The sequence below is a fragment of the Chlorocebus sabaeus genome, chromosome 4, assembly GCF_047675955.1.
Source record: "Chlorocebus sabaeus isolate Y175 chromosome 4, mChlSab1.0.hap1, whole genome shotgun sequence".
Taxonomy (NCBI): domain Eukaryota; kingdom Metazoa; phylum Chordata; class Mammalia; order Primates; family Cercopithecidae; genus Chlorocebus; species Chlorocebus sabaeus.
In genome coordinates this window covers 39568608-39592941 of record NC_132907.1, presented here as the reverse complement: position 1 = coordinate 39592941, position 24334 = coordinate 39568608, and the positions used below count along the sequence as shown (strand labels likewise).

Below are 24334 nucleotides of genomic sequence, written 5' to 3'. Positions count from 1 at the left end.
ACTCCAGCCTTGTGATAGAGTGAGACTCTGTCTCCAAAAAAAAAAAAAAAAATTTAAAAATTAGCTGGTCATGGTGGCCTGTGCCTGTAGTCCTAACTACTTGGCAGGTTGAGGATTGCTTGAGCCCAGGAGTTCAAGGCTATAGTGAACTATGATCATGCTACTGCACTCTTCCCTGGGCAATGGAGTGAGACCCTGTCTCTAAAAACAAAACAAGACAAAAACATTTAAAAAACTATGGTGAAGTATACATAACGTAAGATTTACCATTTTCATGTGTACAGTTCAGCAGCATTCGGTACAGTCACATCACTCTGTAACCATCATGCACCATCCACCCCCAGAACTTTCTTGTCTTCCCAAACTGGAACTCCGTACCCAATGAAAAATGACTCCCCATTTCCTCCTTTCCCCTGATCCTGGCAACCACCATCTACTTTCGGTGAATTCGAGTAACTATGACTTTACTATGAGTCTCTAAATTGAGTTATTACTATTTTTAAGGCTGACTAGCATAAAAGGAAGAGGGCCTGGTGGCATCAGGTAGTAGTTTTATCATTTCTCTTATCAAAAATTAGCAGATGAGGTAAAACATTTTATGGTCAAGTGAGCTACATGTTCACTGAAACCTGGCCTATGTTGGAAAACACTCGTGGTGAGGTAATTTCCAAAATGTGAGGATACTTTGAGAGTTAGTTTATCGGGTTAAAGCAAATCTAATTCTCATGAAGATCTTTCTTAAGTTCAGGGTAAATATCTTTACAAAAGTTAAGTTTAAAAGAGATGCTTTTGCTATTTTCAAAACATATTTATCTTTTATAAACATTAAACACAGTGGTTTAATACAGAAATACTCAGATTCTCAGAAGTTCTTGGAATCCTGCCTGCTGAAACCCCAGCAAAGGGCTAATTTTGCTTCTACCATATAAACTCTGTGTGTACTTAGAGTATTCCAGAAAGACAAATGGGTAAACGTAATCGATGCCTCTTAACCTGTCTGTTTGCATAGATCACTAGGAGAACCCTGGTTTTTTGAGGTACGAACAGAAGCCATTATTTGTAAAGGAGTGAAAGCTTAGATCTATAGTGTATTAAAGCATAACACTGTTTTATATTGGAATTTTCAATAAACTAGACTGAAATAACCACCAACTAAAAGCTAAGTTTTTTTTAGCATTAGACCTATGAATGTTTAGGCTAATGAAATGAAATCACTAATGAAAATCACTAATGAAAAATATTGATTGCCTGCTTACCTTCTTCTAGATAACAAGTACTTTTTGTAGTTCTTCATAATTTTTTTATTTTTTAATGAAAATTTTCTTATTAGAGAAATGTAAGCCAGGCCAGTGAATGTATGCCAAGCCAAAACCTAAATATGCTTATTGTTTTAAAAAAAGTAAAAAGGGATAAATAAAATCTGAAATCTTAGCCCCTAAATTTAGCCACCATTTGATGTCTGTTGACTCTGACTTTTTAGATTCCTGTGTATATTCTCCACATACATGATCGTATACACTGGCATAATACATATATTCCTTTTATTATAAATACCTGTCTTGCTTTTCGTTTGCTTACCCATGCTTACCTTCCATACCCTTTTCATGCTCTTAAAATTGTACTTAGACCTGCTTCTTTTCATTCTGTATTTTATAGAGATGGAATCCTGTTATATCTTGCTTTTATTTAATGGTCATGGAAACCCTTCTAAACAACTGGTATTGTCTGATTATTTCCAAAATTAAGTGAAAACAATTTCACATTACTTGGCTTTAAAATGTCAATACGAGCTGTAGTGGCTTATGCCTGTAATCCCTTTGCTTTGGGAGGCTGAGGTGGAGAAGTGCCTGAAGCCAGGAGTTCAGGACCAGCCTGGGAAACAAAGTGAGACACTGTTTGTACAAAAAAATTTTTTAAATTAGCTGGGCATGGCGATGTGCAACTGTAATCCCAGCTACTCAACAGGCTGAGGTAAGAGGATTGCTTGAGCATAGAATTTTGAGGTTACGGTGAGCATTGATCACACTGCTGCACTCCAGCCAGGCTGATGGAGTGAACCCCTGTCTCTTAAAAAAAAATTCTGCTGAACCTTAGTTGCCTTGTTGTTTTTGAGGGTGGATCATTAAAATGCTGATTAGAAACTCAACTCTGTGCAGGGATGCACTGATGGGCTCTACTGTGAAATGATTGGGCCAGGGCCAGGCTGTTTTGTTTGGGAGAGCAGGATCCTCTAGTCTCTGAGATTTAAGTATATACTAGTTTCAGCCTTCCCTTCCTCCCTCTCTGTCCTCACTATATTGTACAGCTCCTATGTTGCTTTTGCTTATTTCTTCATTACTCATGTTTGATTTGAAACAAGCTGTTTATGGGAGGAAGTTTCAGGGGTTTCTTGCCCTCCCCTTCCCCAAAGGAACAATTATGTTGTATGTGTGTGTCTTTTTTTTTTTTTTCCCAGAAAACTTTTTGCGAGTTTTATTTGCAATGCTAACTTTTAAAAGGCCACTAAAGTTAACTGGATTACAAACTAGGCAGAAATTGCTTTACAAAAGGAGGGAAATACCAAAACGTTAGTTTCTATAGAGAATCCGCAGTTCCGTTTTATTCAGAGCAAAAAAAACCAACAAACTTTTAATCACACTAGAAGAAACTCAGCATTAGGTTTGGAATCTGTACTCAAACGATACGTACAATGACAGTATTCTGCTAATGCAGTCGATTTGCTGTTGTATTTGTCTACTTTTTTTTGTATTAATAATTATAAACTCTAGAGCAGTGCAACTAGTATTTGGAACAATCTTTACAGTGTCAGGCACATTTCGCGTTTCTTCACACCATTAGTTCTGTGTACGTGGGCTTCCTCCCCTTCAGTAAAGTTGTTTTGATATTGAAAGGCTTGGGAATGTCCACAGGTGTTTTCTCCTTGATCTTATTGGCAGCAGTCTTGCATGTAACAAACCTTTGATAGTAGCTTGCAGCTAGAGTAAGTTCAAAGAGAGTTCCTTGGTGAATTTTCAGGAATTCTTGATCCCAAACAGGATTTTTATCTGTTCGCTTTTCTTCTCAGTATTCTCAGGAGGAGGAGGAGGGTCATCTTTATGGTGGGTGCACCACTGAATGACCTTTTAAAATAGTGCTTCATTAACATTTGGTAGAGGAACTGGGTCATCATCTCCTTCATTCATTCATTCCCACGTCTTCCAACATGATCTTGATAGTACAGATTGTTTGGTAGTTTCCACATTAACCTCAAATATTTCTTCATTGGAACTCCACAACTAATTGAAAGCAGTCTAGAGGCTGATATGAGCTGGGCAGCATCAGCACAGAAGGGAAGGGTGGAGGACATGGGTGCTCTGTGTATGTTTTTAAATGTATGTTTTTCTGAGCATATTTTGGTGTGTATTTTTAACTTAGAAAAATTATTGTGCCTAAGATTTTTGTTTTTTAAATTTTCTCATGGTCACTGTTTAAGATATATTCCTAATTGATAATCGATTTCCTTATTTCTAATGACTGCATGGTATTTCATATACTTTTATCACCAAGTTTTATCTACCCCTGTTTTCCCTCCGTGATAGGCACTGAAATTACCTCCTTTTCCCCTCTGCTACCATAGGATGGGCATTCTTGTATATGTTTGTTTATGGGCCAGAGTGAGAATTACTTTGAATAGTGGACTCGAGTAGAATTACAGGGTTATGGAAAGGGGTAATGCCCTTAATTTGTCTAAATATTTCAAAAATTGCTCTCCAGAATAGCTATACCAGTTTATACTCCTGTCATTAGGTTGTGAGGGTTCTCATAGTCCCTATATTCCCACCAACATTTGACATTTTTAATTTTAATTAATTTTTGCCAGTCTATTTGGGTATAAAGTAAAAAAAAATTTTTTTTTTTTTTTGTAACAGGGCCTTGCTCTGTTGTCCAGGCTGGAGTGCAGTGATGTGATCATAGCTCACTGTGGCTTCAATCTCTCAGGCTCCAGGAATCCTCCTGCCTCAGTCTCTTGGGTAGCTGGTACTACAGACTTGCTCACCATGTCTGGCTGATTTTTAAAATTTTTAGCAGAGATGAGGTATTGCTATGTTGCCCAGGCTGGTCTTGAACTCCTGAGCGCAAGTGATCCTCCTGCCTTGGCCTCCGAAAGTGCTGGGATTATAGGCATGAGCCACCATGCCCAGCGTCATTGCTTTAATATGCATGTATCTGGCTGTCTCTTCATATACATGTTGTTATTCTGTAAGTTTCTACTTTTGTGAGTTGCCTGTTCATATTTTTAGTTTATTTTTCTAGTGACCTAGCTCTTCCTATTGTTGATTGGCAGGCATTGTTAATATTCTAGATTTTAGGCTCTTTCCTGATTTAGACACTGAATATCTTCTTCCATTCTGTTGTCTGTCAGCTTTGTTCATGATATGCCTTATTAATCAAAAATTTAATTCTGAAGTTATTAAATAACTTTTTTGCTTCTGAATTTGATTTTGTAGTTTAAGAAACTCTTCCCCATCTCTGTCAAAAAGTAGCCTTCTACATTATCTTCCTTAGACTTTTGCCTTTCACATTGAGCTTTTAATCATCTGAACTCACCCTTTTTTAATCATGGTGGCCATCTCTGAGTGTGAAATCAAGACATAGTGTATGCAGTATGAGTATTCCTAAATGACTCATAAAAAAGGATCTTTGACATTAAAGTTTTTCTGGTCAGCCCTGGCCATGGGCCTCTAGTTATTTAGGAGTTGTATTTGTGAACTGTGGTAAACTAGACATAATACAAAATTTATCATCTTAACAATTTTTAAATGTACCATTGAATCCCTTTTTTTCAATACGGTGAGAAATAGGGATCCAATTTTATTTCTCTCCACATAGCAACCTAGTTTTTCCAGCACCATCTAATAAGCATCCTGTCTTTTCCTTGTTGATGTGTGATGCAAATTTCATCTCTTAAATGATTTTGTTCTTTGTTGTCTTAAAGCATTGGATAAAATCTACAGCTCATTAACGAGTACTAGAAATAACAAACATCTAGGCTTTTCCTCACTTCAATGGGAATGCTCCCAAATTTTTATAATTGTGATATTTGCATTAGGCTACTAATAGTTGTTTTTTTTTTTTTTTTTTTATCATGCCAAGAGAATTTCTTTTCATTTCTACTTGAATATTTGTTTTGTTCAGGAATGGCAGTTGAATGTTATCAAATGGCTTTTTAGAATTACTGATTTCTATTATTTCTCCCTTATGTCTGTTAATGTAGTAAATTAATTTTTAAATGAACTTTTTGTTCCTGGGCTAAGCCTTACATGGCTCTTTTATTGTAGTATTGGATGAAATTAAATATTTTAGTTAGCACTTCTGAATTAATGTAAGATTGGTGTATAGTTTTCTTCTGTCATGTTGTCCTCACTTGATTTTGGTTTCAAGCTTTTCATGTTTTCCAGTAAGCTCTGGAATGTGAAAATTACCTGTTTTTTACAAGTTATATAGCATTTGTTCATAAAACTGTCTAGGCCAGGGCAGATTCTTTTCTTTATTTTCAACTTTATTGAAGCATAGTGTACACATAGATTCAATATGTATTTCAGTATGATACACAGCATAAATGTCCAGCTCACTAAATTATCACAAGGTGAGCACTCCCTGAAAGCCAGCACTCAGATGAAGAAAAACAGCATATTAACAGCACCCTTGAAGCCTTCCTTTTTCTTCTAGGCACTGTGCTTCTGTCCAGAGGTGACTACTATTCTGATTTCTAACAGCATAGATCAGTTTTCCCTATAAATGGCAGTCATATAAAATGGCATCATACATTATGTTCTTTTTTTGTTGAGGTTTTCTCCAAGTTGTTAGAAGTAGTTATAGGTTATTCGTGGATGTATGATATTCCCTATGTAAATATACCATAAATTAAAATTTTGATGGTCATTTTTGTGGTTTCCAGTATTTGCCTATTATGAATGGTTCTCTTAAGAATATTTTCTAGTTCATGTCTTTTGGTGGATATAAAAATCTTCTCTGAATGTGATTGACAGAACAATAGCATTGGCATCACCTGGGAACTTATTAGAACTGAAGAATCTCATACCGCACCCAGGACTACTGCATCAGAATGTATGTTTTAATGAGATCACCAGGTAATTTGAATGCACATTACTGTTATACTCTGAGGTCTCTACTTGAAAGACTTGACACTGAATTCTAAGTGTTTAGTGTTTTAGCTACTTTGGATAATGAAAGGGATTAGAAGTCAGTACAGCTGGCAGCCCTAAGCACCACTAAATAGTTTCAAAACTCTTTGCCACCAAGTCTTTTCTCATCTTCCTTTAATTTTCCTCATTCTGGTTTAGGCAAATCACTGTGAAGAAAGGTTGGAAGATTATAGAGTCCTAGAGCTCATACTGAAGTCTCATACATAATTGGGTTCTTTTGCTTGGTGGTTTTAGTATATGGATTTTTTTTTAAGTTGTTGTTCAATATTTGAGCCTCTTTGGATTTGATCCAAGTGTAACTATGTTGGGAGATACTCTTTGTGGTCAGTTGGGGATTGTGTACACTAACACTAAATTCATTTTAAATGGACTTCATTTTTATTTCTTTTGGTTTATTTTCGTGGATTTCGTAGCATTCAGGAAGAGCATCTATACTCCATCATTTATTGGTATTGGGGCTTATTTTTATTGCTATGTATAATATGTATTATGGGGACTGCCATGATATATATCAATGACAGCATATCATTACATTCATGAAAGTGAATGTAAACTTTCACATTTACATGTGAAACTACTGTGAGATTTAAAACTACTAAAAAATGGAAAGGAAATAATTGTATATTTTCCTTAGGATTGTGTGCTAATAACAAGGTAAACTGGGTTAATTCTTTCTTAGAACCTTATACTTTTGTACCATCATTTTTATGTATTTTTTATTTACATAGGTTTTTGGGAAACAGGTGGTGTTTGCTTATATGAGTAAGTTCGTTAGTGGTGATTTGTGAGATTTTGGTGAACCCATTACCCGAGCAGTATACACTGTACCCAATTTGTAGTCTTTCATCCCTCACCCCCCATCCCACTCCTTTCCCCAAGTTCCCGAAGTCCATTGTATCATTCTTACCCTTTGCATCCTCATAGCTTAGCTCCTGCTTATGAGTGAAAAGCTCTGCTATTTGGTTTTCCATTCCTGAGTTACTTCACTAAGAATAATGGTCTCCAATTCCATCCAGGTTGCTGCAGATGCCATTATTTCATTTCATTTTTCTGGCTGAATAGTATTCCATTGTGTATGTATACACCACTCATTGATTGATGGGCATTTGGACTGGTTCCATATTTTTGAAATTGCTAATTGTGTTGCTATAAACATGCGTTTGCAAGTATCTTTTCATATAATGACTTCTTTTCCAACTAGTGAGAGGTAGGATTCCCAAGAATAATTGTTACCTTGTGATTTTATTGTAGAATCTTTATTGAAGAATTTTTCATTTAAAAAATCTAATGTATTAAAGTCCTATGTAAAACCATAAAGCTTAATGTTTTGAACCACCACTAATTGTAAGAACATTACCCACCAGGCACGATGGTTCACGCCTGTAATCCTAGCACTATGGGAGGCCGAAGTGGGTGGGTTACTTAAGGCCAGGAGTTCAAGACCAGCTTGGCCAGTGTGGTGAAAACCTGTCTCTACAAAAAAAATACAAAAATTAGCTGGATATTGTGGTACACGCCTGTAGTCCCAGCTACTCAGGAGGCTGAGGCGGGAGAATTGCTTGAACCCAGGGGGCAGAGGTCTCAGTGAGCCGAAATCGCGCCACTGCACTCCAGCGTGGGCGACAGAGCAAGACTCCATCTCAAAAACAACAAAAAAATTCTCATGCACATTTGGGTTGTTTCCTTTTTTGCTGTTATGAACAAACTCATCATTCCTTAGTTTGCTAAGTATATGTTAAGTCATGAAAGGTGTTAAATACTTTCATGACTTTCAAAAAGTGTATGTCATATACTTTTATCTGGAGAGATTAGGTTTTTTTTTTTTTTATTAATGTATGTTACCTTTTTTAGATGTTGTAATGTTAAATACCCTTGCAAACTGGGATAAACCCAATTAGTTATAATATATTTTATCCGTTCAATTTACTGTTGGGTTTGGTTTGCTAATATTTTTTTTTGAGATTTTGTATCTATGAGTAAGAGGTTTATAATTTTCTTGTGAACTTTCATATCAAGGTTATGTTGCTCTGTAGAATGAGTTAGTGAGTTAACTTCTCTGTTTCCTGGAAGAGTTGTGTGACAGTTGAATGATTTGTCCTTTGAGAGTTTGATAGAACTCACCTGTAAAACACGATCTCTGCATCTTTCTGATGCAGAAATTTAAGTACTGATTTAACTTCTGTAGGAAAGTTGGGTTTTTCATTGATTCTTGAATCACTTTTGGTGAGTTAATTTTCTAGGAACTTTTTCATTTCTTGTAATTTAGTAGCATAAAGTTGTTCAGAGAAGTTCTCTAGTTGTCTTTCTCTTCTATCTTTGAGATTCTTTTTAAACACGTTTCTAATACTGTTCATTTGTATCTTTGTATCTGTTCTCCCCTCACCCCCTTTATGGGTCCTCTAGTAATTTGTTACCCTGGCAAATTTTATAGGTCTTTTCGAAGAACCAAGTTTTGGCCTTTTTGAGCCATTATATTACGTTTGTTTCCTTAAAAAAAAAAAAAGAGAGACACAGAGACAGACAGACAGAAAGACAAGGTCTCCTTCTGTTTCCCAGGCTGGAGTGCAGTAATTTAATCATAATTCACTGCAGCCTTGAATTCCTGGGCTCAAGTGATCCTCCTGCCTTAACCTCCTGAGTAGCTGGGTCTACAGGTGTGCACCACCACACCCAGCAACCTAATTTTTTTTTTTTTTTTTTTTGGTAGAGATAGGGTCTTGCTTTGTTACCCAGGCTGGTCTCAAATCCCTGGCCTCAAGCATCTTTTCCACTTTGGTCTCCCAAAGCTGTTTCCTATTTTATTAATTTTCATTCTTTATTTCCTTTTGTGCGATTTACTTTGTTTTTCTAGTATTCTTGTTGAGATGGCTATTAAGCTTATTGAGTTCTTATTTTCTAGCGTAAATATTTAAATACTGATAAAGTCACATTTTTATCATACAATTTGTAGTATTTTTAAACTTCCATTGTGTTTTTTTTTCTTTTTTTTTTTTGAGCTGTGGGTTATATAGAAGTGTTTTTAAAAATATGTCACCAAATGGGATTTTAAACAATTTGTCTCATATTTAATAGGTTTTGATTTGATTGCATTGTGATAAGAGAATCTCGTGTATATGAATTGATTTTTGAACTCTTTTGTTGAATTTGCATTATGACCTTCTACATGGCCAGTTTGTAAACACTCTCCATTGTTGAAGAATGTGAGCTCTTTAATGTTGAATGCTGTATATTTCTGTGAAATCTATGTGCATACTATTGTATGGATGACCATAATTTCTTTATTCCACTTTGATCATTTATTTGGTATTACAGACAATGCTTATAAAAACTTTTTTTGTGTGTCTTTCTGGATAACCATGTGATTGTATCCAGAGGAGAAATTCATGTTACTGTACTTTCAGCATATATGCCTTTTAAATTAGGATCAAGATTGATCTAGTTTATATTCTAAATACAGTGTATGTTTTATGCTTGTTTCCGTGTGTCTTTGTCCTGGCTATTAGCAAACTTAAGACTGGTTTCCATTTTTTAAAAATTTATTATGTTATTTTCTTTCAGGGAATGGAAAGGACTGTTTTCCATTCAATTATGAGGTTAAAAATTGCTGTCTTTTGATTTCTAATTCTTTATGAGTGAGATTTAGTCACAATTTATTTTTCTTTTGGAGAGCTATTCATATAGCCATTTTTTTTTAACTGGGCTGATTGTCATCTTTTTTACTGCTATGTAAAATTTCTTCTTTGCCACATGTGGCACATTGAGAAGGCTTAAGGTTTGCAAGTACTAGATACTTGTTTTTATTTGACTGACTTCAAAATGTTGTTTGCTTTAGAAATGGATGATGGACCTTCTCGAAGAGATCATTTCTTGAAAAGTGGATTTGCCTCTGGGCGGAATTTTGGAAACAGAGGTAAGCATCTTTGTCTTTCCTTAATCTCCTGAACTGTTGAGTAATTGTATATACAGAGGCTTTCATAGCCGTTTGGCACAAAACTAAGTCTGTTGTAACTCAGTGTATAGTAGACTTGGTGTTGAGATAATGAGTTCATCGTTTTTCCAAGTTCATTTTCTTTTTGCTGTTTTACTTCTTTGGGCTAGTAGGGAGTAGTGTTAAGTTGATTAGACAGATTGGTTGGAGGGATGGATGGGTTGGATGGACGGGTGATTCACAGAGCTGCTTCTTAACGTGTTTATGATATTGATTTCCATCAATTGACGTGGGAAGAATGTTTGTAAAAGCTTCAGGGATTAGAGGTGAGAAGGACTCTTTCTTGAATTTTATATTTTTCAAGAAAAGGCAGTATAGGAAACGTGTTAGCTCATTAGTATTAATTTTTTAAGAGCTTATTTTGCCATTATTGGATTTTTTAATTTTACTTTTAGAACAACCACCTGATATGACAGATAATGACACAGCAAAACCTCTTTCTACAGTCCATTTTTAGACTTAATATTAACATGCTAGAAATACTATGTGCTGTATTTTATTATTGTGCAATAACATATTAGAACTTCAAGTTAAATTTATTTGAAAATCCCTATGGTCATTTTTTTTTTTTCTTTTAGGGGTTGCTATAGCTAGGGCTATTTGGTAAACATACTTGACACTTATTCTTGAATTTATGAGATGTTATTTTTTGAAAAACTCTATTGATACTTTCAGATATTTTTGTTGTGGAAACTAAAAGATGCATGATGTTTCATTTGACATTTGGAAAATTTCTTTAGATACAGTGAACGCAAATTTGAGTCTTATATTTTGACATGTTTCTGCCACTAATGGAAATGATTAATCAAATATCACATATATTTTGGTTTTTAAGACTGCATATTAAGATGCATTGCTTATTTGAACAATGTAATTGTGCTAAGAGATTCAAATGAGGTTTTATTAGCTACCACTGACATTAGAAATAATATATTTAGGAGCATATTTAGTATTTAGATATATTTTAAAATTACATTTTAGTAGAGGTTATGTGATATTTTGATACAGTCTTCTAAATATTATTGAATAAAACCTTTTTCAGTGAGAAAATCATCACTGAGGCAGATTTTACCACAAATTATTTTCATGTTTTAGATTGAAATATGCATAAAATTTCTGATCAGAACTCTCAGTTGTTAATACTTTAAACAATTAGCTTTATATTTTCTATAACCTGGGACATTTGTAGACCCATGAGTATAACTTACTTTCCGTATGATTCTTCCAACATTTTATATAGTTTCTTTCTTTTTTATTTTTTTATTTTTTTATTTGAGACAGTTTTGCTCTTGTTGCCTAGGCTGGAGTGCAATGGCACAATCTCCGCTCACTGTAACCTCCACCTCCCAGGTTCAAGCAATTCTCCTGCCTCAGCCTTCCAAGTAGCTGAGATTACAGGTGTGCACCACCACCCCCAGCTAATTTTTTTGTATTATTAGTAGAGATGGGGTTTCACCATGTTGGCCAGGGGAGTCTCAAACTCCTGACCTCAGGTGATCCACCCACCTTGGCCTCCCAGTGTGCTGGGATTATAGACGTGAGCCACCGCGCCTGGCCTATATAGTTTCTATCTTGATTTTCTTCTCAGTAGAACTTGCATAACTAATAATGTGGTTTTCGAAGTTGACTCTTAATTGCTTAAAATATCGACTAGCTTGTTATGTCCTGTGAAGTATGTCTAAGTAGCTTGGACTTCTTGAATCACACATCTTTGAAATCTGATTAAAATACTTTTATAGTTGGGCATACACAATTTTACCTGTGGTTTTAGAAGTTACACAGATCCCTTTTAACTCCCCTCTACAAGGGTATTACAGAGGTAAGTAAGTAAGACAGTATATAGGGATCACAGGGAATGCTTTAATTTTTTTCTCAGTGATAGTTTAAGGCATCATTTTATGCTGTTTTGGATGTCTCTCCTGTTTTTTTTTTTTTTTGAGACGGAGTCTCGCTCTGCCGCCCAGGCTGGAGTGCAGTGGCCGGATCTCAGCTCACTGCAAGCTCCGCCTCCCGGGTTCACATCATTCTCCTGCCTCAGCCTCCCAAGTAGCTGGGACTACAGGCGCCCACCACCTCGCCCGGCTAGTTTTTTGCATTTTTTTTTAGTAGAGACGGGGTTTCACCGTGTTAGCCAGGATGGTCTCGATCTCCTGACTTCGTGATCCGCCCGTCTCGGCCTCCCAAAGTGCTGGGATTACAGGCTTGAGCCACCGCGCCCGGCCTTCCTGTTATTTTTTTTAATTTTTTATTTTAAATAATCCTGCTTCTTGCTATCACATCTCTGCCCTCGAGATTTTTAATTTAGTGGTAGAGAAACACATGGAAAGAAATACTCCTTTAAAAAGGTACAGATAGTATGCTGTGGGAATGTGGAAGAAGGATAAATTATGACTGGAGGGCTAAAGGAAGACTTCACATAATTGTTTTTTTGAAGAATGAAATGAATTTTGATAAGACAAATAGGAAACCAGGGAATGCTATGCCAAAGGAATAGCATGTACAAAGATGTAAAATTAGCAGTTGACAATGTGGAGTTTTGGAGTTGTTTGGTGTGAATTAAAATGTTGGGTGTTTAGAATTACGTAGTGAGAAACGAAGCTAAGAAAGTTAGTATAGGAAAATAGTATGGTGAAAGGTGGAGGCCAGGAGGGGAGTGGTAGTCTTAGGTTTTTCTCTTATGTATTCCCTTGTTTTAATTTTAAAAGTGGAAAGGATGTGATAAATATAAGAAATAGAAAAATAAAAAATAGAACAGTTAAACAGGACACAGTGTAGCATTTTCAATAGCAATGACTTTCACACAGGGCAGAGTATAATAGCTGGCTCTATCAGGATGAGAATTCAACATATAGAAAACTATGGAGCAGAATTTTCCTGCTTGAAGGTCTCCAATATAATACCAATAAGTAGAAAGCTGTATTTCACCAGTAGTAGATTTGTTTTTACCTTGATATCATAATTTAAGAGTTTTTTCTTTTAAGTTGCAGGTATGTTAATTAATTTTAGGTTTCTATGCTACTCTATTCCCATCCTTGGAAGTCCCTTTACGCCGGAAATTCATTTAATTCTTAGTTTTTGATGATGACACACTTAATTTTGTATGTTAAAGAGTTTAATTTGACCTTTTTCAGATGCTGGTGAGTCTAATAAAAGAGATAATACATCCACAATGGGTGGTTTTGGAGTTGGAAAGAGTTTTGGAAACAGAGGTAATTACTTGGTTATGATATCTTACAATCAAAACTTGAGTGATTTTTAAATAATTGAGTTTAAATACTGATTGACAGACATTCCATATTGACATTTAATTTGAAGGTATATATTCCCTGAGTGCCTTTGCACTAAAGATTATTTTATTTAAACTTATTAAAAACATTTTTTAATTTTATGAAAGATTACTGATGAATACTTTTAAAATTAGTTCTAGAGACCTGTCTGTATGCTCCAGAGATGCATAACTGTTAGACGTAGGTTTTTAGGAAATAAGTTTGAAAGCAAACAAACAAGTTTGATGACTTTTTTAAAAAGAGTAAACAAAAAGAAGCTAACAAGATTTTCATGTTATTGAGGAGAAAATCATTGAGTTATTGGATTATAATTTAGTTGTATTGTCCTTAGCAGATAAAGAGATTGAGTTTGTAAAATTTTGAGAATTTTGATGGTTTGAAATAGAAAACATATAGTGGTTACACTGACATATTCCTCTGTTTTGCCGATGTGCATATAGAGGAGTATGTGACAATTGAGGTAATATAAAATTGGCTGAAAAGAAAGTTGTTTTTAACCTTAAGAGAATGGAGTTGATAAACTGACACAAAGCAGAAATTGTTTACAGCCTGAGTGAATTTGCATGTGATAGCTATGTATACAATTGTGTACTGCTTATCTTAAAAAGTCTTCATAACTAGTAATCCCTGTGTGGTTATTATTATTATTATTATTATTTATTACCACAGAGGTACAGGAAATTGTTTCATTTTATATTTTGTATAGGTTTTTCAAACAGCAAGTTTGAAGACGGTGATAGCTCTGGTTTCTGGAGAGGTAAGGTCAATATTTTTGTGTTTTAAAATTTTTGTCAAGAATACATGCTAAAAAAGAGAAATGAAGATTAAGTCTCTTAGTCTGGGCCAATTCTAATTTATTTAAACCAGATTTTATGACGTAGCTATATCCAAAGCCTTAACCAAGGATATTACTACTTTGTACATAAATAATTCAGGCATACTAACTTGGCCTGTTGCCATCTGCCTTAATCCATGAGGTACAACTTTTGAATGCTCTGAAATTTAAGAAAATGGGATAGTAAAAAGAAGTAGTCAAGAAGTGAAACTTCACTCTCTATATAAATACAGTTTGTGATGTGTAGGGTCATGTTTAGATTCAAATAAATCTAAGAAAAAGTTTCTTGAGAATGTAAATCAGTGCTGAAATTAAAGACATTTCCATTGAAGGTACTGAACTCTACAGGAATACAGAGAATGATGAAAATAATGATACCAGAAGATGGACTACGATAAACAGTGCATTCCCAAATCTGATTGAGTCGATTTGGGTGAGGCCTTAGAACCTGTATTTAAAAGCATCCATGGTGATTCTGATACCTCCTGTGTTTGGTAACCATTGATGTATAAAATCTTTATAACATAGAACACTTTAGGGTGCCAAACTTGGCTTCAAACTTGTCTCTGCCTTGCTACCTGCTAGCTGAAGTAGAACAAGCTGCTTAATTTTTCTAAGCCAGTTTTCTGTTCCATAGAATGGAAGGTATTCATTTCATAGATGGTTAGGCAGACTAAGTGAGAACGCGTGTAAAAGCACACAGCTCAATACCAGACACATTCATGATAAACACTCAGATGTCATCTATCTTTCTTCATTAAATATTTGAAGCTTGATCTTATTAAACACTTTGATTCCCAAAGTCAAAACCAAGTCTAGGTCTGATCACCTTAAAACACTTTTGGTATAAGGCCGGATTTTAATTATCAAACGAGACTGTTTCTCCAAACTATTGCCAGTCTCTTTCTCCCTACTTCTCTTCTTTTTCTCCTATCCCATTCAAATGAAAACATATATGACGTAGAACTAGTATTTGTGAGAGAAGAAAAATACCATCATTTTTATTCTTTTCCATTTCTATTTGTTTCTATGCTGATCTCTCAACTTTGAACTCATTTAATATTCAAGATCATTTCTACTTATACACAGACCTTTCTACCTACTTGACCTCTTTCTAGAGATGGTGGGCCAGAGAGCTTTTGAATACAAATTCCAGTTTCTGATAACAGTTGACAGAACTTCTCTCTGAAGTGGCCTGCTTCTTTTTTCCTTCTTAGTTCACCTAAAATAATATATATATTATATGTAATATATATTATATATTATATAATATATTATGTATAAATAAATTTATATATATAATATATAATATATCCCATTCAAATGATTATATATTATATGTTATATATTAAATATATATTAAATATATGTATCTGTAATGTATAATATATATATAGATTGAATTCATTCATTATCCTGATTGTTAACAAGCCCAGGTTTCAAGCTCACAGTAGAAACTTTTTACTCTGGACACAAACGAATAGTATGTTTTTAAATTTTTTTTCCCCTGTAATCTACTTTGCTTAAACTGGTATATTGTAGTGATAAGGAACTCAGATACTGGATTTGAACACCTAGGTGTGAGACTCAGATCCTCCTCCTGGCAATTATATTATCTTGAAAAAGCCTATAACTTTCTGGTTTTCATTTTCCCTATTTATAAAATGATGATTATATCTACTTCACAAGGTTTTTGTGAAACTTTAAAAAAGTTAATACATGTGACACATTTAGAACAGTGCCAGGTACATACTTTCTTTATATGTTGTTATTATTATACTATTTTTTGAGACAGAGTCTCGCACTGTCGCCTGGGCTGGAGTGCAATGGCACAGTTTTGGCTCACTGCAACCTCTGCCTCCAGGGTTCAAGCGATTCTCCCGAGTAGCTGGGATTATAGGCGCCTGCCATCACACCTGGCTAATTTTTTTTTTTTTTTTTTGGTATTTTTAGTAGAGCGGAGTTTCACCATATTGGCCAGGCTGGTCTCAAACTCCTGACCTTGTGATCCACCCACCTCGGCCTCCCAAAGTGCTAGGATTACAGGCATGAGCCACTGCAACAGGCCATGTGTTATTTTTATATAATTAATAGGTTGTAACTAATCTTGGGATCATTATCTCATTTTTGTTTGTGCTTAGCTTTATTTCCTAACTATAGAGATCACTTCTTTTTTAAAATACTTTTTCATTTTAAAATAGTTTTATTCATAAGAAGTTGCAAAAATAGTGCGGAGGTTTTTCACGTACCCATCACCCAACTTCTCTTAATGTTTTCTATTTTTATTCCCACTGTGATCAAAGTAACTATAGGTTTATTTTAGGGAAATAATTGGCCAAATATATTGTGAGACTCTTTTCCTTGCCAGGTCCCAGATTAATAGTTTTTTTTTCCTCTAAGGTAGTAAATACTAGTTATCATCATTGTTATTCCAGGGCCAACTTTTCAAAAATTATTTCTTTCCTGCCCTTCTACATTGTATTAAATCCTACTTTCCAGAAAGTTGTCTTGTTAATGGCTCTTCAGGATTGTTTGTCGGTTGTCAGCTGCAGCTGAAATAGGAGACTGCAACAAGAGCTTTGAGTCACTGCTTATTGTAGAACAATCATAGCTGTTAAATGGATTGGGACTTTTACACAGGAACTTAGCTAATAGCCTGCAAGCTCTTTAGTCACTTGCTCTCATTATTTTGACTTAATGTTCCCAGATGACAAGTACAAAGATCCCTTGAAACCATCTTTGTATTCCTGAATGTGACTTTTTTTGGAATCTTCTGGAAAGCTTGATGATACAGTAATAACATAGAACTTTTACATTTTGAAAAATCATTCCTTTGAGAATAAACATTTCTGGGAATGGGGCCTAGGAATTTATTTTTAACCAACTCTCCAGGTAGTTTTCAGGCCGCCTTCAGTATAGTAATCTCTCATACCACTATTTTAAAAGTCTGGGAATGTTACTTCATAATATCATTAAAAATGGAAAAGCTGGGATATCCCCAAATTATTTCATTAGGATGAATGGGGGAAAGTTTGCATATATTTAAGAAAGCGCAAATGTCTCAAGTTTATTAAGAATGGTAAATTGGCTCGGTGTGGTGGCTTACGGCTGTAATCCCACCACTTTAGGAGGCCAAAGTGGGTGAATCACCTGAGGTTCAGGAATTCAAGACCAGCCTGGCCAACATGGCAAAACTGCATCTCTCCTAAAAATACAAACATTAGCCAGGCATGGTGGCTCGTGCCTGTAATCCCAGCTACTCGGTAGGGATAATCGCTTGAACCTGGGAGGTGGAGGTTGCGGTGAGCAGGGGTTGTGCCAGTGCACTCCAGCCTGGGAGACAGAGCTTGACTCCATTTCCAAAAAAAAAAAGTAAATTACAGAAAAGATACGACATTATAAATAGAACAGTCTAGTGGTCTGTGGACCTTACGTGAGAACCACTTGATTACTTAATAGTTTAGATATTCCTGAAATCATTTTTGGTTAGACTGAAATTTATGAAATTCTAATTTTTTTTTTGGCTTGTTTTCCCTAGTATAATGCTTGGCAAATAGTAGGTTCTCAATTTCATATAAGAACATTTAATATTTAGATACATGAGATGATTTGCATAGGGAATTGACTCTGAATAATGTCTTTATATATCTGTTAAAATTATTTGAAGGAATATGTTTATATTTTAACTTATGAAAATATTTTGTTTTCTAACTAATTTATCTTGTGACAGTGCTATTCTTTATATAATTGCATCATTTAAGTTAATTAAATGCTATTTACATGTTAAACTTTTATTCAAGAGTCTAGTAATGACTGTGAAGATAATCCAACACGGAACAGAGGCTTTTCCAAGAGAGGCGGTAAGGACCACATTTTGGAACAATTTGTACTTAACACAGAGACACTAAACTGGTAAAACTGATTTTGAAGGAGCTGGATGAAAAATACTGATGGTGAAAACCTTTGAAGGAAAATACTTTGGTATATGTTTTCTGCTTTTAATATTTGAGTGAGTATTCAGTAGGTGCCCCTCCTTTCAGTCTTTTTTTTTTTTTAACTTTTAGGTTCAGGGGTACATGTGTAGGTTTTGGTTATCTAGGTAAATTGCAGGTCATGGGGTTTTGGTGTACAGATTATTTCATCACCCAGATAATAAGCATAGTACCTGATAGGTAGTTTTTTGATCCTGTACCTCGTCCTACCTTCTACTCTAAAGTAGGCCCTAGTGTCTGTTGTCCCCTTCTTTGTGTCCATGTGTTCTCAGTGTTTAGCTCCCACTTTATAAGTAAGAACATTCAGGATTTGACTTTCTGTTCCTGCATTAGTTTGCTTAGAATAATGGAGCTCCATTCATGTTCCTGCAAAGGACATTATGTCGTTCTTTTTTATGGCTGCATAGTAGTTAGTCCATGGTGCGTATGTACCACATTACCTTTGTCCAGTCTACTGTTGGTGGGCATTTAGGTTGATTCTGTGTCTTTGCTGTTTTGAATAGTGCTGTGATGAACGTATGTGTACATGTGACTTTATGGTAGAATTATTTATATTCCTTTGGGTATATACCTAATAATGGGATTGCTGGATCGAATGGTAGTTCTGTTTTATGTTCTTTGAGAAATCGCCACACTGCTTTCCACAATAGCTCAAGTAATTTACACTCCCACCAGCAGTGTATAGGCATTCCCTTTTCTCTGCAACCTTGCCAGCATCTGTTATTTTTTTATTTTTTAATAATAACCATTCTGATTGGTATTAGATGGTATCTCATTGTGGTTTTGATTTGCATTTCCCTAATCATTAGTGATGTTAGGTCATCTGCCTGTTGGCTGTATGTTGTCTTTTGAAACATGTCCATGTCCACTGCCCACTTTTTAACAGAGTTGTTTGTTTTTTTGCTGGTACATTTAATTTCCTTGTAGATTCTGGATATTAGGCCTTCGTTGGATGCGTAGTTTGCAAATATTTTCTCCCATTCTGTAGGTTGTCTGTTTACTCTGCTGATAGTTTCTTTTGTTGTGCAGAAGCTTGTTCATTTAATTAGGTCCCATTTGTCAATTTTTGCTTCTGTCAAGGTGACTTTTGGCATCTTCATCACAGAATCTTCCAGGGCCTGTGTCTAGAATGGTATTTTGTAGGTTATCTCCAGGGTTTTTATAGTTTTAGGTTTTACATGTTATTCTTTAATCCATCTGGAGTTGATTTTTGTATGCAGTCTAGGGAAGGGGTCCAGTTTCAATCTTCAGCATATGGCTAGCCAGTTATCCTAGCACCATTTACTGAATAAGGAATCCTTTCCTTATTGCTTGTTGTTGTCAACCCTGGCAAAAATCAGATGGCTGTAGGTGTGTGGAATTCCCGTTTGCAGATGGTATGATTTTATACCTAGAAAACCCTATAGTCTCTGCCCCAAAGTTCCTTGATCTGATAAATTCCTTCAGCAGAATTTCAGGATACAAAATCAATGTACAAAAATCAGTAGCATTGCTATCCACCATATTGTTAAAATGGCCATACTGCCCAAAACAATTTACAGGTTCAATCTACCAATGACATTCTTCACAGAATTAGAAAAAGAAAACAATTTTAAAATTCATATGGAACCAAAAAAGAGCATGAATAGGCAAGGCAATCCCAAGCACAAATAACAAAGCTGGAAAGCATCACATTACCTGAGTTCAAAGTATACTACAAGGCTACAGTAACCAAAATAGCATGGTACTGGTCCAAAACCAGATGCCTAGACCAATGGAACAGAATAGAGAGCACAATTTTAATTTAATTTAATTTTTTTTTGAGATGGAGTCTCACTCCGTCACCCAGGCTGGAGTGCGGTGGTGTGATCTTAGCTCACTGCAACCTCCACCTCCTGGGTTCAAGTGATTCTTGTGGCTTTACCCTCCCTCATAGCTGGGACTGCAGGCATGTACCAGTACACCTGGCTAAGTTTTGTATTTTTAGTAGAGACGGGGTTTCACTATGTTGGCCAGGCTGGTCTTGAACTCCTGACCTCAGGTGAGCTGCCGCCTCAGGCTTCCAAAGTGCTGGGATTACTGGCGTGAGCCACCGTGCCTGTCCTTGTTTTACTTGATGATACCACTGATCTGTTGTTCTCCCCCTCCCCCCATGATCGTGCTATAAATTGCAGAAGGAACGTGCTATAAATTACAGAAAAGGGACAATGTGAATCTTGGTCAGTCGCGGTTTAGATGAACTGGGGATGTCTTTGTCTCTGAATAGAGTCATTGGAAATTTGAGGAGGGAAGAAATTGTAGATTATTTTTTGTTCAAGTCTAGCAGTATTTCACCATACTCTAGTAATTCAGCTTCTATTGAATTCGAGATGAGATAGTATCAAAAATTACCATGCTTAATTCTTGATTACATATGGGCAGTCATGTTAAAATAGCAATGACAACAAAACAAAACATATGAAAAATATAGTGAACTTATTATAAAATTGCTACGGATGTGCAAATCTATGTTAAGAGGTTTTATAGTAATCACATACATGAATTTTTGCTGCACCTTGGTGACATTCTTTTCCTTTGCCCATTAGGTAGGTAGTTGGCTGAATTAGGCCCTCCCTAGTGAAGGTAGGACTTGTGGATTTCAGAATGAGGGAAGACTGTCTCGTTAATTACTTCTTATGGTAATTATGGACAGGGGTGGTGGTGGGGAGAAAGCTAAGCTAAGAAAAAACAAGACTCATCTTTTACCATATTTTTTTTAACAAGCAATTTTTGGCACTTAATGTTCCTAAAACATAGCTCATATTTGAAATTTTTTTCTTCAGACCAGTGAATATCTTTTGTACTATTAACATTAACATTTACTTTAAATCAATTTAATTCATATTTAAATGAGGCAGTCGAAACCATTTGCAGCTCTATGTGCTTGGTCCTGTAGCAAGTGTAGGATAATTAGATTATAGATTAGTGTAGGATAATTAGCAGGGACACAGCTATTTTTCAGGATATCCCTGATTCCCATTCTCTGTAGATGTGTACATTTGAGGATAAGAAGACTGCATATAGTGGTCGCTCAGAAAATACATGTGTGTATATATGTTTGTATTAAAATATGTAGACAGGTATATATACCATAAATGTATAGCTCAACTATATTTCACAAACTGAACTCACTTGAGTTCAGTGTGTTCACCAGCATTCAGGTCATGAAATACAAATTACTAGTACAAAATACAAAATACACCTCAAAAGCCCCTTTTCATGTTCATTTTTTACTCACTAATTACTCATTACCCCTAAAACCTCTATTAAGCCTTCTAACAGCAAACAATAATTTTGTCTATTTTTATACTTGATATAAATGGAATCATATCATATGTAGTGTTTTATGTTTACCTTCTTAGTGTGTTTGTTGCAGTTGTAGGTCATTATTACTGTTTAGTATTCTTTTGTTTTACTGTTGTTCTATTAATGATAGGTATTTGGATTACCTCCAGTTTGGGGCCATTATGAAAGTACTTCTGTAAACATTCTAGTATTCTTTTGGGTGTCATTAGTACATACTCAGAAGAAGAATTGCTAGGTCATAGGCTATATATATTTTTGGCTTTAATAGTATTGTCAGATGTTTCAGCGTTTAAACTAAGATACACTTTCATATTCTAACCAATGCCTGGTATTTTATTTTTCTCTCATTTTAACCTTTCTCCTGGTTGTGTGGTGGTGTACTCATTATGTATTACATTTCTGTGTTTTTGGACTAATGGAATGTGGAGCACTTCTTATGTTTATTGGCCATTTTGACATCTGGACATCTTTTGTCATCTGCCCGTTTTTCTGTTGAGTATCTTTACTTTTACCTTTTTATTTGTAAATGATTTAAGACTTAAAAGTTGCAAGAATAGTTCATACAGATAGGCCAGGCGTGTTGGCTCATGCCTGTAATGCCAGTACTTTGGAAAGCTGAGGCAGGCAGTTCACTTGAGGTCAGGAGTTTGAGACCAGCCTGGCTAATATGCTGAAACCCCGTCTCTACTAAAAATACAAAAATTAGCCGGGCGCACTCCTGTAGTCCCAGCTACTCGGGAGGCTGAGGCAGAAGAATCGCTTGAACCCGGGAGGCAGAGGTTGCAGTGAGCTGAGATTGCACCACTGCACTCCAGCCTGGGTGACAGAGAGAGACTCCGAATAAAAAAAAAATAAGTAATTGGCATTAATCTGGAGTTTATTTTTGTATGTAATGTAGGAATCAATATACATTTTTTTCCATATAGATGTTCAGTTGACCTAGTATCACTTATTGAAAAGACTGTCCCTTCCACTCTGCACTACAGGGCTGTCTTTGTCCTAAATTAGGTGGCTTATGTATGTGTATCTGTTTCTCTAGGTTTTATTCCATTGGTCGGTTTTTCTATTTTTGTACCATTGCCCCATAATCTAATTACTGTGATTTCATAATAGGTCCTGATATCTGGCATTGTAAGTCTTTCAAGGGCTTGTTTTTCAAGGGCTGTGGTTTGGATGTTTGTCCTTCTCATGTTGAAATTTGATTCCCAGAGCGGGAGGTAGGGTCTGATGGGAGACGTTTGGGTCATGGGGGCGCAGATCCCTCATGAATAGACCTGTTCTCCTTGCGGGGGTGTTGAATGTGTTCCCTATTAGTTCCCTTGAGAGCTCGTTGTTAAAAAGGGCCTGGTACCCTCTACTTCCTCTGCATCATATGATCTCTGAACACACCAACTCCCTTTCACCTTCAGCCATGGGTGGAAGCAGCCTGGGGCTCTTACCAGATGCCCAATCTTGAACATTTTCAGATAGCAAATTGTGAGCCAAATAAACTTTTTTTTTTCCAATTAATTATCCACTCTCAGGTATCCCTTTAGAGCAACACAAAACAAATGAAAACCTCAAGATTGCCTGTTATTTTTAGTCCTTTGCATTCCTGTGTGATTTTTAGAATCAGCTTAATCAATTTCCAGAAGAAAAAACTATCTTAATTTGGGTTGCTATAACAAAATGCTATAAACTGGGTAGCTTGTAAACAACAGAAATTTGTTTCTCACAGTTCTGGAGAGTCAGAAGTCCGAGATCAAGGCACCAGCAGATTCATTGTCTGGTGAGGACCCATTTCCTGGTTCATAGATGATGTCTTCTCTCTGTTTTCTCACATGGTGGATAAGGCCAGGCAGCTCTCTGGTGCTTCTTTTATAAGAACACTAATTCCATTCATGAGGGCTCTACCATTGTGTGGTTACATCATATTTGTTTATTCTTCAGCTGATGAATGAGTTGTTTCTACTTTTGGGCTATCATGGCTAATGCTGCTATATTCATTTGTGTACAAGTTTTTGTGTGAACCTATGTTTTCATTTTTCTGGAGTATATACTTAGGAGTGGAATTGCTGTGTCATATGCTAAACTCTTAATGTTGAACTTTTTGAGGAACTGTGAAATTATTTTCTATAGCAGCTCTACCATTTTATATTCCCACCCTCAGTGTTATAAGGGTTCTGATTTCTCCACATCCACCAATACTAGTTGTTACTGGTGTTTTTTTAAATATAGCCATTCTACTAAGTGTGAAGTGGTATCTTATTATGGGTTTTTTGTTTTTTTGAGACAAGGTCTCACTCTCACCCAGGCTGGAGGGCTCTGTCACGATCTTGGCTCACTGCAGCCTCAACCTCCTGGGCTCAAATAATCCATCCACCTCAACCCGCTGTGTAGCTGGGACTACAGGCATGTACTACTACATTCGGCTAATTTTTGTATTTTTTGTAGAGATGGGGTTCCACTATATTGCCTAGGCTGATCTTGAACTCCTGAGTTCAAGCAATCTGCCTGCCTCAGCCTCCCAAAGTGCTGGGAGTACAGGCGTGTGTGCCACAGTGCCCAGCCCTTATTGTTGTTTTGATTGCGTTTTTTGGTGACTGTCATGTTGAGCAGCTTTTCATGTGCTTATTGACCATTTGTATATCTTTGGAGAAATGTCTGTTCAGATCCTTCATTCATTTCAACAATTGGGTTGTCTTTTTATGTTTTAAGATTTA

At 35.9% G+C, this 24334-nt stretch overlaps 1 protein-coding gene across 1 annotated transcript in view; it reads left to right on the top strand.

Moving 5' to 3' along the window:
- The window catches only part of DDX4 (DEAD-box helicase 4), a 71733-nt gene that overhangs the window by 8771 nt on the left and 38628 nt on the right, over nt 1-24334 (top strand). The window contains exons 3-6 of the mRNA XM_007972759.3: nt 10039-10116; nt 13326-13403; nt 14188-14238; nt 18117-18176. Of these exons, the coding sequence (XP_007970950.1) occupies nt 10039-10116; nt 13326-13403; nt 14188-14238; nt 18117-18176 (267 nt within the window). The remainder of the gene's footprint in view (nt 1-10038; nt 10117-13325; nt 13404-14187; nt 14239-18116; nt 18177-24334) is intronic.